The sequence below is a fragment of the Eriocheir sinensis genome, chromosome 17 (genome assembly GCF_024679095.1).
Source record: "Eriocheir sinensis breed Jianghai 21 chromosome 17, ASM2467909v1, whole genome shotgun sequence".
NCBI classification, from domain to species: Eukaryota; Metazoa; Arthropoda; class Malacostraca; order Decapoda; family Varunidae; genus Eriocheir; species Eriocheir sinensis.
This window is the reverse complement of record NC_066525.1, coordinates 19,220,443-19,239,125: the sequence shown is the minus strand read 5'-3', so window position 1 is coordinate 19,239,125 and position 18,683 is coordinate 19,220,443. Positions and strand designations below refer to the sequence as shown.

The 18,683-nt window shown below is 43.1% G+C and overlaps 2 protein-coding genes and 1 pseudogene across 2 annotated transcripts in view; 2 read left to right on the top strand and 1 right to left on the bottom strand.

Moving 5' to 3' along the window:
* The window catches only part of LOC127000057 (serine/arginine repetitive matrix protein 2-like), an 89,498-nt gene that overhangs the window by 16,991 nt on the left and 53,824 nt on the right, over nucleotides 1-18,683 (bottom strand). The window lies entirely within an intron of this gene.
* Nucleotides 12,313-15,388, top strand: LOC127000058 (uncharacterized). The gene is made up of 2 exons (XM_050863471.1): nucleotides 12,313-13,583; nucleotides 15,253-15,388. Exon 1 carries the CDS (start codon nucleotides 12,313-12,315, stop codon nucleotides 13,576-13,578), a length of 1,266 nt encoding a protein of 421 aa, XP_050719428.1. The 3' UTR covers nucleotides 13,579-13,583; nucleotides 15,253-15,388.
* LOC127000059 (uncharacterized) lies at nucleotides 15,245-18,676 on the top strand (annotated as a pseudogene).

The window sequence follows — 18,683 nt, the reverse complement described above, 5'->3', positions numbered from 1 at the left end:
ACTTAGCAAGGAGCCGGAAGTAATAGAAAATCATGAGGTAGATTGTCCATTAGCAAAGAGTGACCATGCGGTTGTGGAATTTGAATTAAAAGTAAAGAGAATGATTGACAGAAAAGAGGATCACAAAATTGTGAGAAGTACCTACTGTAAGGCAGACTTTGTTAGCATGAGAACTTTTTTTGAAAATACAAATTGGAGTGGGTTGTACAAAGCCAAGAGTACACAGGATAAGTGGGAAGAGTTTTTAAAACTATGCAAGGAAGCCGAAAATAGATATGTCCCTAAGGTAACCAAAAAGGATGTTGGTAAAAAGGAGTGGTTTAACAAAAGATGCGAGGCAGCTAGAAAGAGAAAGGAGGAAGCTTGGAAGGGATGGAGGAGACGAAGAAGAATCAACTCGTGGAACGATTTCAAACAAGCAAGGAATGAATATACAAAGATTAGAAGAGAAGAAAAATGGAAATATGAAAAAGATATAATCGACAAGTGCAAAGACCAACCCAAACTATTCTATAGACACGTGAACGGCAAATTAAAGAATAGAGAAACAATCGATAAACTGAAAATGGATGGAACTACATATGAGGACTCAGCAGAGATGGCAGAAGTGATGAACAACAGCTTCCATAGAGTTTTCACAAAAGATGAATTTGTACAGCCACCGGGCCAAGAAAGAGGAAGGGTTATGCAGGAGATACAGTTAATGGTGCAGGAGGTCAAGGAAAGCTTGAACAAGCTGGATGTAAGAAAGGCGACAGGGCCGGATGGAGTATCAGGGTGGATCTTGAAAGAATGTAGTGAGCAACTTGCAGAGAAACTGCACTCCATAATGAGCACCTCCCTGAGTGAAGGAAGGGTGCCACAAGATTGGAAGAGAGCAAACATAGTACCAATTTTTAAGGGAGGAAAGAGAGAGGACCCATTAAATTACAGACCGGTATCACTCACTAGTGTGGTTGTGAAGATATGCGAGAGAGTGGTTAAAAACAGGTGGTCGGATTTCTTAGAAAGTGAGAAAATTATCTTGGGTTGCCAGTTTGGATTCAGGAGAGGGAGATCTTGTGTCACCAACTTGTTGTGTTATAACTCAAGGGTGACAGATTTAATACAAGAGAGAGAAGGCTGGGGGGATGGAGTGTACCTGGATTTGAAAAAGGCATTCGATAAAGTACGATACAGAAGACTAATTTGGAAAATTAAAAATAGGGGTGGAGTGGGTGGTAGACTGATTAAATAGCTGGAGGACTTCCTAACTAACAGGGAAATGAAGATGATAATCAGGGACAAGGTTTCCAACTGGTGCCCTGTGATGAGAGGGGTCCCACAAGGTTCGATGTTGGCGCCAATAATGTTTGCTGTTTATATAAATGATATGGTGGACGGAGTGACCAGCTATGTGAGTTTGTTTGCAGATGATGTAAAGCTATTGAGACGAGTGAATGGGGTGAAGAACTGTGAGGCATTGCAGAGGGACATGGATAAAATATGGGAGTGGAGTGGTTCATGGCAGATGGAGTTCAACCTTGGGAAATGTAAAAAAAATAGAGTTTGGTAGGAGTGGTAGAAGATGTGAATATGATTATAAGATGGGAAGTGAGATAATATGCAGAGGAGTGAAATAAAAAAATTTGGGAGTGACTCTCAGAGAACATGTCACTGGACAAACACATCAACAGGATAACGGGACAAACTATAAATTTGCTGAGGAACATAAGGATGGCATTTGTGTATTTGGACGAGGAGATGATGAAGAAAATAATAGTTACAATGATAAAGCCAAGGTTGGAGTATGCAGCAGTGGTCTGGTCTCCTCATGAAAAGGAGAACATAAGAAAGCTGGAAAGAGTGCTGAGAGTGGCAACTAAGATGGTACCGGAACTTAGAGATCGGACTCATGAGGAGAGATAGTGGTGTACAGGGTGGCGAGCAGAGTGGAGCATTTGGACAGAGAGGACCTGTGTGTGTGGAACGAAAGAGAAACGAGAGGACATAGAATGAAGTTGAGGGCGACCACATGTAGGTGAGATGTGAAAAAGTTTGGTTTCCCAAACAGAAGCATTGAGCTATGGAATAGGCTGGAGGAGGAGGTGGTTTGTGCAAGAAACATTCATAATTTTAAGGAAAAGTTGGACAAGAGCGGATATGGAGACAGGACAGTACCTCCCGCTGTCCTGTATGTCACAACTAGGTAAATACAACTTGGTAAATACACACATACACACACACACACACACACACACACACACCAAAATTTGAAGCACTGGTATCATATAAGTACGCACATTATTATTTTTTTAGTTAATGTTTCTTTCCAAATTTAATACATTTAAATGATTCAAAGTTGTTCAGGTATTCTCTTCTATTATTTTAAGTCTTGGATTTTGAAATGGGTGAACTTTTGGGGAGCGCACAGGAACGCATGTCAATGTCTATAACGGAATTAAATGGGAAAATTCACATATATTAACAAATTTCTGTTTTACTACAAGCAAATTTGGGGAAATGGACATCGCCTCTAAATTGGGGACTTGGTGTAGTATATGTCTGATACTCGTATCATACCCATAACAATACGGTCCCCCCACAGGGCCCCACTCCCAACCTGCCAGTCTCAGTGCCTCACAGTCAGCTGTCAAGTGTGCTGTGTGGCTATACAGACGTGTAAAAACATACACAATAAAAAAATATATACTTATGTTTATTAGGTTTATCGGTATTATACATATTTCTAAATTTCCACTGCTTATAATGGACTTTCAGCATTAACGGACAAAGCTACCCCCAATTAGTCCATTGTACTGACGGTTTACTGTATATTGAAATATTCAATGTTATTTAAATACTCACAGCCCAGTCCACCCATGTAAGAAGCAGACACTACCTTTCCAGATAAATTAAACTCTGTGGTGTAATCTTGATTCATCCATTAAATATACTGCAGTAAACCCTCGATATAACGGACTAACTGGGAAAACTTAGTCCGTTAGTGCTGAAAGTCCGTTAAAAGCAGCAGAAATTTAAAAATACGTATACCGGTATTAATACCGACAAGACTAATAAACGTAGGTATATAGTTTTTATTATGTATGTTGTCTGCACGTTGTTTGTATAGCCACACAGCACACTTGGCAATGGACTGCGAGGCACTGAGGCTGCCAGGTTGGCAGTGGGGCCCTGCAGGAGGACTGTATTGTTACGGGTATGGGTAAAATTTTATAAGTCCGGCAATCTCGCAGTGGCAGACAAAACTTTATTCTCTTTTTCTGGAGTAAATTTTGGTGTGTTATGAAATAATCTGCTAACTGTTTCTGTCACAAATCATTAAATCACTAATAAAATTATTGACTTTTTGATGCCTATCGTGCATCTGCCGCTACCGCTGCAAAATAGCATTTAACTTGCTTACTGTTTCTATGTTTCACTCACCGCTCACAAAGATCACAAGTGGGCAAACTGGAAGAAAACCAGGCAAATTAATGTTTTTCCTGCTGTCTATTTCCCTATGCATGGTGGACAGCAGAGCGACTTATTTCTGTGAGGAGGTATTTCTCCCAACACCGGCCTGTGTAGTGGGCCACCACCGCCGCCGCCGCCCTGTCCTGTCCTGCGCTGTGTATTTTCACAGCCCTACACCACTTGCCAAATAAATTTATACTAACCAAACCTAACTTAACCTAACCTAAGCTACCTAACGGGTCAGCACTGACACTCACAAACACTTGGCTATTTTTCATTACATTTACATCCTAAATTGATGAATTAGACTTTCCTGTGGTGTAAATGAGTTGATATTGGTGCACTATAACAGTCATATTGGGCACAATGAAGGTATTAGGGCAGATTCTTTGGTATGTGTGACAGCAATAAAATGCATCAGCTGAACACATGATAGCTAAGGGTTGAGTTTACTTACATCTCTGCAAGATTATGAGGAAAAGAAATGTCACATGACATTAAATTAAATAAAATGCTTATACACGAAAAGCATATGGCAAATGATAAAATGGCGTATAATGTTGTGCTTCACTTTAAAGAAAGACAGATGGAAGTACAGTAATGTAAAGTTGGGGGCATATGCTAAAGCGGTGTGGCTCTTAAGCTGAGTGGCCTAAGATTACACACATGCTGTCCTGAATATCATCTGTCGCCTCAGACTCTAGATTAACTCTAAGAAGATTAAAAATGAGCTCTGGGGGGCTCACCACCAAGATGTGAGTATGACCACCAAGATGGTGGTCATACTATAAAATACTCTCCTACGCCATAACAGGTTGGGGCTGACCAGCAAGCTCCATCAAGAAAGCCTACTGGCAGGAGCCTGTGGCAGGAAATATCCCACTATCCCTGGACATAGGGATGGTTTGATATCAGGGTTACCACAGTTAACCTTCTCCATATTTTCCCAGCTACCCACTTATCAACCAGCCCAAAAGGGAGAATGAAAAGCTGAACAGGTTGCACACCAGCTGCCCAGGCCAGGATTTGAAACCAGGTCTGTGGATTTGTAGCAATCATGTTGCTGGGATAGCTGAGTGAAAGAGGCTTAGGTGTGCCCCTTAAAGGTAGGTGGCAGGTGGCTCGGTGAGCCACAAGTGAATGAGTTGTGTGCTTGACATCTCGCTGGGCACCAGTGCATGAGCACAATGCTGTCTCCAGATATTCTAGCATCTCCAAATATTCTACTATACTCCATCCTCAAACCCACTTGCAGATGAGTAAGTAATTCATTGTAGTTAAGAGATCAATAGGGTTTGGGGCCTCTCTGCAGCTGCCATACCTGTGGAAAGTTGCCCTTTTCCATTGCAGCCTATCACACATTAGCTTCCTTGCATATTCTTTTTTTTATTAATGAATATAATCAATTCATAAAAACATTCGTCTGTTTTCATGATAACTATGATTTTACATATTTCAATTAAAATTATTATTATCATTATTATTATTATTATTATTATTATTATTATTATTATTGAGATCCAAGAAAGGGCTACAAGGGAAAATAAAGAGATGATATACACCCAACAAAGCAGAGCAGATATGGATATGAGAAATAAAAGGCTGTGGCTGTAAAGTATGGAGAGGAATAAAAATGGGGGGATAAAAACAATCTCTCTCTCTCTCTCAATACATATACATAGGGTGAGGTGGACATAACTCGTACACGGTCACGAGACGTACAAAGACCGTCTTGTCGAATCAAAACATCGAGGAGAGTCTCCCTTCCTACAGAAGAAAGAAAATGGGACCCCAACAGCTGATGCAGCTATCTTGTGCTGCAAACTTCACGCCTCAAAATGCTAGGCGAGTTTTTTAATTTTCGAGTTGTCTGATGCAATTTTCTCGCCTCATAGTATAGTGTATGGTGATTGTGAATATGTCTTGAATTTGCTGGTGAAGGTTTCCATAGCAAATATGATCATACTGAAAAGATATTTGCATGGAAAGATATTGTTGTGCCGAGTTTTTGTGTTCGTGGGAATCCTGTAAACAAACATGTGAGAAGTTCACAAGTTGTACAGCTAGAGGACGCAAAATGTTATTGTAAAGCCTGGTTACAGTTGACAAGCATAGAAAACCACCTAAAAATTATGAATTAAAACACTGTCATCACTTGCAGAATTGGAAGTCCAAACAATCTAAACTGATACCTCAAAGGAAGCCCACAGCCTAAGGATTACTTTAGGAATTTGGGTTTGAGTCTTGGTGCAAAGCCTGATTTAAAAAAAAAAATAAATAAATAAATAAATAAATAAATAAATAAATAAATAAAGTGCGGGCTGTGAACACCTCGTTGTACGAACCGTGAACCCCTGGTCACAAGCTGTACAGCAACTGAAAAAAAAAATAAAACCTTCCTATGGAGAATTTTTTTTCTCTGGGGAAGCTCAACAGATACTCATAGAGGAAGCCCATTTCCTGAGGAGTATTATGCACTCTTTGTTTTGCCTGTTAGGGCAAATACAGATTTTTAATGAATATTTTTCCCACTAGTAGTACGGGTTGCGTCCACCTCACCCTATATATATGGTGAACTGAACCTGAAAGAAAAGTGGGTGCTTGAAAAGAAAGGTGAAGTAAAAAAGAAAACACTGAAAACAGAAAAGTTACAGGAAAAAGAAATAAAAGATGAATATAAATGTGAAATGGCAGTGGCCATTGAAAATATTGAAAAAGTTTTTGGAACATTTAAAGAAATAATGGTAACTACAAAAAAAAAAGATGGTAGGGATGAAAGTGGTGAGAGATGGAAAAAGAAAAGGAAATTCATGGTGGAAAGAAGAGATAAGGAGGATAGAAAAGGAGAAAAGGGAACTTTTTAAGAAAACTCAAGAAAGAAATGTGACTGAGCAAATAAAAAGGGAAAGGAAAAAGAAATATAGAGAATGCAAAATTAAATTAAAACAAGCAATAAAAGAGAGTAAGAAGAGAGTTGATGAAGACTTTGGAAAAAGACTAAGTGAAAAATATAAAGGGAACAGGAAACCATATTGGATCTGGATCTGGATGAATAATGCGCAGGGCACCCGCACAGGTGCACAACACGCATATTTGTGTTGGCTGTTGGGGGGACGGGTGTGCAGGGGAGGGAAGTGAATCAAGTGTAATTGTTAGTGTTGATGTGTTGTGGTGACAAGTGATTGTGTATTTGTTTGTGCTTGTCTGCGTATGTAGAGAGGTTCCATGTTATCTGTTGTTTGATCCATGTTGTGATGCCAGGCGTTCGAGTGTAATTGTTTGTAATGAACCTAGCCGCCTTGGTGTTGATTTGTTCTAACCTATCAATGTTTGTGTGTGTGTAAGGATCCCACACCGTGGAGCAGTATTCCAGTGTTGGTCTCACAAGTGTGTCATAAGCTATGTGTTTAATGTCAGGTGTGCAGTTATGTAAATTCCTCCTCAGGAACCCCAGTGTTCTATTGGCTGTGGCACTGATATGGTCTATGTGAGTGTTGAATTTCAAGTTAGTTGAGAGATGGATACCAAGGTACTTGTGTGTGTGAACTGATTCTAAATCTGAATTATGGAGGGTGTAAGTGTGATGGATGGGGTTGTGAGCTCTGGTGAATCTTCATAGTTTGCATTTGTCTGGTTGGAGGTGCATCTGCCAGGTGCGCTTCCACCACTCGAGGGCGTCCGAGTCGTTTTGTAGTAGTCTGCAGTCGTCACTAGTCTTTCCTGCTCTAAACAGTAAACTATCATCGGCAAATTAGTCTAGTGGAAGAGTTAGGTGTTGACAGTGGAAGATCGTTACTGTACAGGAGGAAAAGAAGGGGACCTAGAACGGTGCCTTGTGGGACACCTGAATAAACAGGGACAGTGTCAGATGAAGGTCCGTCAAGAACAAGCTGAGTCCTGTTATTAAGAAATGCAGTGATCCAGTGAAGAATAGGTCCTGAAATACCGTAGTATTTCAATTTTAATGTCAGTCTTTTGTGCGGAACTTTGTCGAAGGCTTTGGCAAAATCTAAAACAATAGTGTCAATTTGTTTAATGTCACGTTGGTCAAGTAGCCTCGTAATGTCGTGATATGTAGTAATGAGTTGCGATTCACATGAGCGTTTAGGTCGAAAGCCATGTTATTATTCCCGTGTAATAGCCGCTTAAACTATTATTGCCATGGTATCCAGCACACTGGTGACTTGCGCTTCGCGGCGGTGTTGTGTTTTATGTTCATGCCGCGCCTTGGCTCCCATGTGTGGCGCGTCTTCTTTTTGTGACCTGTATGTTTTTATTGCTTTGCATGTCCTCCTCCCTTCTGCTTATTCACACTTTCCTTTTCTATTGCATCACATTATTCATTATTTAAATCAATCAGTATTTGTACCTTCGGCGTATACCATGCAGGGGTAACTTTTTGGCATTTTCTGAGTGAAAGAAGTGCGCATTATTCGCCACAAAAATGTGGTATATTTCATTCTTGGGACATCTGGGAACTATTGTGTCAAACAGGTGTTTTAGGTGTTGGTTTCGTACCAGTAACAATAACCCCTAGGGGCCTAGGCCTACCAAAACCTAACCATCGGCATATAAGACGCAAGGTGAATTTTCGTATCTCCTTTTTTTAAAAATGAAAAAAGTGTGTCTTATATGGCAGGAAATACGGTAACTTCGGTCCATGAACATTTCAGGTGTTGACGGCCTTCAGGAACGAGTTGAATTTGTGAACCAAGGTTCCACTGTACATTCCACATTCTAATCAAATTAGGGATAAATGAACAGGAAAACTGATTAGTTGTGCAAAATAACTGTTGAAGAGCATACTCATTGAATTGTTAACTGTGGCGTGTACGATGAATTGGCTGAAATTGAGCCAGTAATGCATTGTGAGGAAGGTGCTCATTATTATTAACACATATCTTGCAGCTGGCAGCAACCCCGCCGCCATAGTGTTGCGATGATTTGAATGTGAATATCTCCAGTTTGCTGGTAGCCACCGAACAGAGAGGAGGTGGGTCTTATGCTGGCGGCTTATGGAGCGTAAATGCTCCTGGCAGAAAGCCTGACCCACATGGGGGCAGGCCATCAAGATGGCTTTTCTGTGCATATGTATAAATATAAGCTACTGTACAGTACCCTCTCAAGTTTCGCGCTCGCTTCGTTCCGAAGGTATAGCGCTAAACTCGAGGATCACGAAACTCGAGGTATTGAAAACACTGAAAAAGTGCTTATCTGTTCCAACCCGTTAAGATTTTTATTTTTTTTACGTGGGCTATGGTGCCGGTAGACTATCCATTTGGGCCTGATGGTCGGCCCCGAGCCCGTCATGATGCAGGCAACTGTTTATAGTGGCACTATTATAACTGGCTCATGCTGCCCCTCGGAACTCACTTTTTTTTCCTCCTTTACTCCCTTGTTATCTCAAAATACGTACCTTGGAAAGAGGAAGAAAACAGGAGGAGAGAACAGGTCATTTTAAAGACACAGATGAAGCCTTACAATTGGCTGAGCTCTGAAAACACGCTCGTGATTCGCTGGGAGTCTGATGACGTCATCGCCAGCGCTCACCCGGTCAGCGGCCTCACTACCTTGGGGCAGTGTCACACTGGCTGTTTTCCTCTAACCATTGTGGCTACTGGCAACGCCCATGCGCCCATCCCGGAGTGAGTTATCGGTTGTCTGTAACCTGGTGTCACACTGGGCCTTTTTCTTCCCACCGCATTGGCGGCAGCTTGGGCAACGGCAAATCCAACTTTTCTGGGTGTGCATCACACACGGCCAAGGTCAGTTGCCTGTATCCACATCCACAACTTAAACAAAGCACTTGCCCTGTATTAACATGGCGTCGTATGCTAAAGTAAGGGCTGCTGCGGTCTGTGCTGCCATTACCCAAGTTATGGACTTGTTGCATCAGTTAAATGGCAGGAAGAAGCTGTTGTGGGTGTGGCGTGTCTGTGGGTCCTCCGTGCCAGTTCTCATTGTCACCATTGCGCATGAGCGGCCAACCCACCCATCTAGACTCCAACCACATAAACACGTGGATCGAGTAACAACAAAGACACACACACACACACACACACCAGACTCATCATGAACCATGGCAGATGTTTCTCACAAACAAAAATGGCTTCGCCATTTCCTAGAGTGTGTTAGAACCTATATATATCTGGTGAGTGGTTTATATAAACCAAACATACCCAATGATAATTATGAAGAGAGCAGTGTTAAAGACAACTTTTTATTTTTTTTACGTCACGGCCTATTGCGCCGGTAGGCTTCTTCCCGGTGGGGCCTGATGGTCTCTTCTTGCCAAGAGCTAGGTTTGGTTCATGTGAGCCACTCACCAAATACGTTCTAACACACTTAAGAAATGGTGAAGTCATTTCAGTTTGTCAGAAACATCTGCAATGGTTCCTAATGAGTCTGGTGTGTGCGTGTGTGTGTGTGTGTGTGTGTGTGTGTGTTTGTTGTTATTCGCTCCATATGTTTATGTGGTTAAGTCAAGATGGGTGGGTTGGCCGCGCACGCACAGTGGTGACAATGAGAACTGGCACAGAGGAACCACAGGCATGCCACACCCACAACTGTTTTTTCCTTCCATTTAGCTGCAGCAACAAGTCCATAACTTGGGTAATGGCAGCACAAGCCCTTACTTTAGCAGACGACGCCATGTTGATACTGGGCAAGTGCTTTGTTTACGTTGTGGATGTGGATATGGGCAACTGACCTTGGCCGTGTGTGACGCACACCAGGAAAAGTTGGAGTTGCCGGTTGCCCTAGGTGGCGCCAACGCGGTGGGAAGAAAAAAGCCCTGTGTGACATCAGCTTACAAAAAACTGTGAACTCGCTCCCGGTTGGGCGTATGGGTGTTGCCCGTAGCCCCAACGGTTGGATGAAAACGGCCATTGTGACACCGCGTTAAGGCAGTGAAGCCGCTGATAGGGTGAGCGTCGGCGATGACGTCATCGGACTCCTAGCGAATCACAAGCGTGTTTTCAGAACTGTCAGCCAATTGTAAGGCAGCCACATTCAACTGCGGCTTCAAACCGACCCGTTCTCTCTCTCTCTCTCTTGCCATAGCCACAATGTTTGTTTGGAGGAAAACGTCCAGTGTGATACTACCTTTAACCCCTTGACTGCGGATTTCCTACAAGAAGACATCACCAAGCTACAGGAGTGGAACAAAAAGTGGCTGCTACAAGTCAATGAAGAAAAATGTAAAGTCCAGCACATCCAGCATACCAATACCATATGGGAAACACTCCACTATCCACCACAGAGGCAGAGAAAGACCTGGGAGTGTATGTTACCAGACTACCAGTGAAGGCGAAATCCATGCCAATTGCAGCGGACGGGTTAAAGGTAGCGTGTGTGACGCCGATGGTAAGTAGACGTGACCCATACATGTCAAAGCAGCGCGAAAGTCGGGATGATAATGCGCGAAAGTCGGGATGGTAAGAATTTAGGACTAACCACGAAACTTGTGGATCGCGAAACTCGGATAGCACGAAACTCGAGAGGGTACTGTATATGATTTGTTATTACAATTGTTCAACTTATTGCCTTACAATACAGTAAATTAACCAATTCTACTTGTATTTTTTTACTGGTAATGGAACCCATCAATTTGTCTACTGCGAAGAAGGCGAAGAGTGTCATTCCAGAATGTGGCTCTGGTGATGAAGATTCTTGTTGTGAATTCTACAATCCATCTTCAAACTATGACTCCTCATTGAACGAAGGATGGAAAATTGCAGCAAAAAGGTCAAAGAAAGTGTCAACCTTTTGTGCTGGCTGAGGGTAGTAGTCCATTCATGTGCCTGGATTGCTTCAGTGTGGAACATCATGGCTAATATCATGCAAAGGAAGAACAATGAACTCAAAATATGGGAATGCACATCTTTTGTTTATTCATTATGTGTTCCACGCCAAGGATAGTTATTTGTCATGAACAGGAAGAATAATTTTCTCTTTTTTTTCTTGAAAATGTGATGGTTTTTTTTCTCGATATTTATACTCTATGATGGAAAACTATAGGGGATATTTGAGAAAAAAAATAGTTTTCAACCACTCAAGTTTAAAAAACAAACACAAATAAATGTAATTTACCATATTTCATAATAGTCTCAATTCAAGGTAAAATTGAAATGGTTTAATGGTCAACAAACAGTATTATTTTTATTGACTACCTTTCTTTAATGCCTTATCCATAGAAAGAGAATCTTTAATACAAAAAAATATTAATAGGTGGATCCTATATTGGATAATTAGGAGGATAGTAATTAGCATCAAAATGACCACCGGTGGGTCAGGCCCATAACTGGGCATTTTACGTCAGCAAATCACTATTCTGCTAGAGGGCGCTTCCCCATGACATATGCTTTGCTGCCTCACACCACCAGTTGCTGAGTTGTTTTCACGCTGACCAGACGTGCTGCTCCCGCTGTTCATCTACCCTGAGTCAAGAGTTGGCGGCCTTCATCCCGTTATCCTTTTTGGAGCGGCAAGGCTTCGCCACAGCCTGTTATCCATTTAGGAGCTGGCTGCAACACCACCTGTTACCCGTGTAGGAGCGGGTGAGTGCCCATCCTGGTGCACACGTGGAGTTTACGACTCCCTGCCTGCTGGTGAGCTGCCTCGAGGACTGGTGAGTGCCCATCCGGGTGCACACGTGGAGTTTACGACTCCCTGCCTGCTGGTGAGCTGCCTCGAGGACTGGTGAGTGCCCATCCGGGTGCACACGTGGAGTTTACGACTCCCTGCCTGCTGGTGAGCTGCCTCGAGGACTGGTGAGTGCCCATCCGGGTGCACATGTGGAGTTTACGACTCCCTACCTGCTGCTGAGCTGACTCGAGGACTCCACCTCACACCGCCATGTCTGATGTCCCGAGCGGTGCCCACGGTACTCGGCTGTCGGGCACGGAGGTAACCCCTGGCCGTAGTAAGGATGTGAGGAAAGAATCCTCGCATATGGGAGGCTCATCTGCGTCCAGGAGCGGCTCTTCCCACCGGGATTGTTCACGAAAGAGCCGACAGCATGCCCGGGATCACGTGACTGGCAGTGGAGGCGAATCTGCCCCTCCACCTAACCTCTCTCTGCCTTCCACCTCACGGGAGGAAGCTAGTGCTCCGGATTGGAAGCTGCTGATGAACACTTTGCTTGCCTTGCGGGGCAATGTGGAGAAGTTGAAGGAGAGCAGCGGGGCTACTGGCGGGGGCGCTGATGTCTCCGCCACCCTTGACAGTGTAAACACGCCCGTGGAGGTGCCTTGTTCTGGTTCGGCCGCAGGGTTTTCTGGGTTTAAGTCGCCTGACCATCGTGTGTCTAGTGATGATGACTCTCAAGATGACATTGTGCCAGGTAGTGTCCTCCTGCAGTGCGCCAAGACTTACGGACCTGTGGACGATGTTTCTGTTGACATTGACAAGCAGGTCGCAGACATGGTGAACCATGTGTTCGACAACGGCTTGCGAGACGAGGAGTACAAGGAGATTTTGGATGATGACTCTGCCAGGAGGCCCGGTAACTGTCACGCTTTGGCTCCTGTAGATTGTAACTCGCAAGTTTTGGATGCGCTGAAGGCAGATGCCAAAAAGGGGGATTTTTGCATGAAAGAGGTAAGCAAGGACATCATCAAAGCTGCCACTATTCTGACTAAGTCCCTCACAGTGCTGGATAGGATTGCCCAGGATGGCCGTCCAGATGTGGCCCATGAAGTAGGCATGCTGAATGGTGCTCTGGCATTGCTTGGTCATGCCAACCATAGGAACAATCTGGCCCGTCGCTTCGTCATCAAGCGCGAGATTAATCAGAGGTACTCTCACCTGTGCTCTGACAAGGTGCCTATGACTAGATTTTTGTTTGGTGATGACGTGTCCCAATCTGCCAAGAACATTGAGGACTCTGAGAAGCTGAAGAACAAGATCATTATGAAGAAACCGCTACCCACTTGGAAATTTGGTGCGGGGAAGGTCAGAGGCTCCTTCAGAAAGTTCCCCTACAAAGGATTGGCATCCAAGTTCCACCCTTATGGACAGCGGACATATGGACACCGGAGTGATCACCGGCAGCCCTACTCACGGCAGGGCTCGGAGGCAAAAAACTCGCGAGGCCGGGGACGCAGCAATCCCCAGCAATAAATCAGGTGGGTCATACATTTGAAGCTGGCAGACTTCAATACTTTGTGAATGAGTGGCATACAATAACAAGTGATGCTATTATTCTGGACATTGTTGCCCATTGCCATCTTGACATTTCTGTAGCTGACATTGGTCCCTTGTTTGCTGAGGATATTGAGTATGTTTTTAGTGAAGAAGAACAGTCAATTATTTGTCAGGATATTGTGAAACTGCTAGAGCTCAAGGTGATTAAGGAAACCCATAGACAGGAAGGGCAAATCCTTTCCTCCATTTTCTTGCGTAAGAAGGATGGAGGGTTTAGATTGATCCTTAATCTGGAGAAACTTAATCAGCACATTCCTTACAAACACTTCAAGATGGAAAACTTTGAGCAAGCGATTTGGCTTATTAATAAAGATGCTTATATGGCCTCTGTAGATCTTAGATACGCATACTATTCTGTCACTCTAGCGGAAGAGCAGCAAAGGTTTCTGTGCTTTAAATGTCAAGGAAAAATCTATCAGTTCACCTGTCTTCCCAATGGCGTTGCAGAGGGTCCTCGCCTTTTCACCAAATTAATGAAACCAATTTTTGCTAAACTGAGAGAAATGGGTCATATTATCACGAGTTTCATTGATGACACGCTTATTTCACACAGCTCTTTCGAGGGATGTCATGAGAGTGTACGTGCCACGGTAGAACTTCTTAGTAAGATGGGTTTCTGTATCAATGCTGAGAAATCTGTCTTGGTGCCTTCTAGACGTTTGGAGTATTTGGGGAACGTCATTGATTCAGAGACGATGACTGTGACATTGCCTGAACGGAGGAAACAGAAAATCGCTCAGAGTTGCAAGGACTTACTTAACTGTGATAAAACAAAAATCAGGGATGTGGCCAAAGTAATTGGGCAATTGGTTGCAGCCATTCCAGCAGTTGAAATGGGGAAACTGCACTATCGGAGGTTGGAATCCGCAAAGGTTTCGGCATTAAAGAAGGTTAACGGAAATTTTGACAAATGGATGATCATCACACAGGATATGAAGAGGGATCTGCAGTGGTGGTTATGTAACGTTGCAGTGGAATACAGAAGGATTTTTCGGAGAGGTACTGAAATAGATCTTTTTACTGATGCCTCAAATTTAGGTTGGGGTGGTTCTTTAAATGATCAACAAATCAATGGGAGATGGTCCTTAACGGAAGCAGTTTTCCACATCAATGTGAAGGAACTCCAAGCCATATTACTGACACTAAAGTCGTTTGCACATCAGCTTCAAGGAAAACATGTTAGGGTGTTTTGTGATAACACTACAGCAGTTCACTATGTGAATGAGATGGGTGGCACGAAGTCTGCAATGTGTAATGACATCTGCCTTGACATTTGGAATGGGTGTGCGTTGAATGATGTCTGGATTACATGCTCCCATGTGCCTGGTAGAGCTAATCTGGTGGCTGATGCTGCATCTCGGACATTCAATGACAGGCATGAGTGGAAATTGAATGAGGATCTTTTTAGAGACCTTTGTCAGATCTTTGGAGTCCCAAATATTGATCTCTTTGCTTCCAGACTAAATAAACAAGTGCCTCGTTTTTGCTCATGGAAACCTGATCCAGAGGCAGAACACTTTGATGCTTTTTCAATAGTTGGTCTCAATTTGAACTCATCTATGCCTTTCCTCCCTTTGCTCTGATTGCTAGATGCCTCCACAAAATACGAGCAGAGGCAGCAAGGGGATGGTTGATTGTGCCAGTGTGGCCATCCCAACCGTGGATGGGGACTCTGCTCAGGATGCTCGTTCAGGAACCGCGCCTCATACTGAGAGGGATGAACACACTGTGTCAGCCATCCACAGGGGAGGAGCACCCCATCCTGAAACACACCAGGCTGATGGCATGTCTCTTGTCCGGCAACAGCTACGAGACCGAGGCATTTCTGCAGCAGGTACAGACATTCTCATGGCCTCCTGGAGAGGTTCAACTGCGAAGCAGTACCGCCCACATATCAACAGGTGGCTCCAGTCTTGCAATAGATGGCACATCAATCCCCTTACTCCCACTGTAACTGATATTGTAAACTTTCTGTCTGACACTTTCCACAGAGGTATGGGCTATGACTCTGTTAACATGGCACGGGGAGCTCTATCTTCGCTGGGGATAGTTGTCGATGGTTGCAGAGCAGGCAGTCACCCTATTGTCAGCAGGTTCTTAAGAGGAGTTTTCAACCTAAGGCCTTCAACACCTAGATATGCGGAGACTTGGGACGTCCAGCTGGTGCTCCATCAACTACGAACTATGGAACCATTGTGCTCTCTTTCCCTTAAGGAACTGACGCTAAAACTTGCAATGCTTATGGCCCTCACACAAGCTGCCAGAGTGCAAACATTACATTTGTTACTGTTGGGAGACATCCGCATTAGACAGGATTATATTTGTGTATGGCTGGGGGGAATATTAAACAATGTAGGCCAAAATTCAATGTGCGGGCTGTGACCTTTAAAGCATATGCTAAGGACTGTAGGTTGTGTGTGTGTGAAACATTGAAAATGTACATTACAAGAATCGAACAATTAAGAAGTGGCCTGGATAAGGAAACGGGAACCTTGCTTATCAGCTTCATCAAGCCACACAAACCTGTGACGAAAGACACAATTGCAAGATGGCTCAGAGAAGTGCTTCGTATGTTGGGAGTAGACACTGAAAAGTACTCGGCTGGCAGTGTTCGTCCTGCTGCAGCATCAAAAGCCAAGGCCATGGCTGTGCCAATCACCCACATCATGGCGAAGGCTGGCTGGTCTAAGGACACTTTTGCCAAGTATTACGATAAGGAAATTGTTTCGGAACGCGATGTTTTTCAAGAAGCTGTTCTGCAGTAGAATCTGAGCCTTGGTTGAGATGGGGGTGTCATCATTCTTGTGGCAAGGTACATGATTTGTAGACTATTTAATGTATTGGAGTTTGGGTCTTGGTTGTATTTTTTCCCTCATTCCCAACTAACTGTACCCTCTACCTGTCAAAGTACGACACCCACATGGCTTCAAAATCTCATGGGGAAGCGCCCTCTAGCAGAATAGTGATTTGCTGACATAAAATTGATGAAGTACATGAGACTTACCGCAGGTCAGTTGAAATGTGCTTCGAATTTTGGGAAGCAAATCACTTCTGCTAGAAGGGAGCTTTCACATGCCCTCCACTCCTGCCCTACACTTTGCAGTGTCATATGGTTGAAGCACTTTCAGTGACGGGACATGGTAACTTACTTTTCATGTGGGTGATCGTACTCTTTAAAGTCTGGTGGTGTGAGGCAGCAAAGCGTATCTCATGTGAAAGCTCCCTTCTAGCAGAAGTGATTTGCTTCCCAAAATTCGAAGCACATTTCAACTGACCTGCGGTAAGTCTCATGTACTTCATCAATTATCGCGATAAGTTATCGCGATACTTTATCGCTGATAACAAAATCGGGTTACCGGCCATCCGCTACTTATTTAAATATATATCGGTATCTTCGTTACTTTTGTAACCAAACTAGCGATAATCGCTACTTTTTCCGCCTAAAAAAAAAAAAAAAAAAAAAAAAAAAAAAAAAAAAGTCTCCTCCCTACTGCGCATGCGTGGCCCGGGCACCCGGTGTTGTATGAAAAAGCTTCGGGGTATGAAATATCTTCGGTGAAGAGATTTCATACTTAGATCAGCAACATTAAAACACTCGGTTATTTTTTTGTTAGACTCAAAAATCAATATATCAAAGAGAAAAATCATTTAACTTTGCCCCCAAAAATGATTATTCACTGCCTCAAATTTGATATTCCATATTCGTTTATGAGAATGCCATGGTACTGAAGGCACCTGGTGTTGTGTTATTTGGTGTCCCATCATCAAAAGCTGGCTCTTTTGTTTACAAACACTGGTCTCTTGTGAACTGCGCATGTTCAGACCAGTAAGCGTAGCCCTGTACAGTCTCACAAAGCTTTTTAACACATTAAGAGTTGCTGGAAGGCTGAATCAGACATACAGTACCACCATCCTTGCTGTTTCTAGAACGACACTCTGTACATATAAATACAACTCGTACAGTGTCGTTCTAGAAACAGCGAGGATGGTGGTAGTGGTACTGTAGGCCTATGTCTGATTCAGCCTTCCAGCAACTCTTAATTACGGTTAAAAAGCTTTGTGAGACTGTACAGGTCTATGCATGTGCAGTTCACGAAAGACCATGTGTTTGTTTTGACGGTGGGGACGCCAAATAACACGGGGCTTTAGAGGCTGTGGCCCCACAGCCTAACTAGCCCCATAAAACACTCAAGAAGAAGACACCAAATAACACAACATCAGTTCAGGCGTTTCTTGTATTACCGTCCATATGTACGTATCAACATGTGGTTTTCAAGTTTTGTAAGTCTTCTAAAATACAGATAATGAAAATTTGAACTCATCTATGTTTTTTATTTGAAATATCAGTAGAGTATGGTTTTTGCCTTTCGGACTTATCGCTAGCTAGTATCGTAATTGTGGATTTATATCAGGTATCGGTTATCGGTTATCGCCTATATTTGTGTCTCCAGTTAACCAATATCGGTTATCACCGATAAGGTTTTCCATTATCAGTTATCAGTTATCGGGAATAAGGTTTTCTGTTATCGTGCCCAGCTATGGTCAGGCCACAACAAGGGAATAAACCACCTGACCCACCGGTGGGTCAGGTCACATGGAATGTGTTAACAATCTTAAAAAAAACTAGGTCAAAGCACCAACCCTTTGATAATGATGAAAGTTGCATGCTGAGGCAGTATGAAGTTAAAAGAACAGTCTTAAAGTTTGAGGTGAAATGGAGTTGACGACATCCAAATTGGACCACTATACTAAAAATGGCCAAGATGAAGGAAAATAAAAAGTTTAAAACAATATTATTGTCACTAAAAATAGTCCTGCATTTTCTCAACAGACTATCATTCTGGGAAATTAGAGAAGCAATTTTCCTAATATGATTGTCAAAAGTCAACTTGAAATCTAATGTTACCCTAAGTAATTTTAGAATTACAAGAGTGCATTACTTGATTATCAAGTAAGATATCAGGATACAGTGGATTGGCAGTCCTTGAGCAACTAATAATGATACTACCACAAGCTGTCAC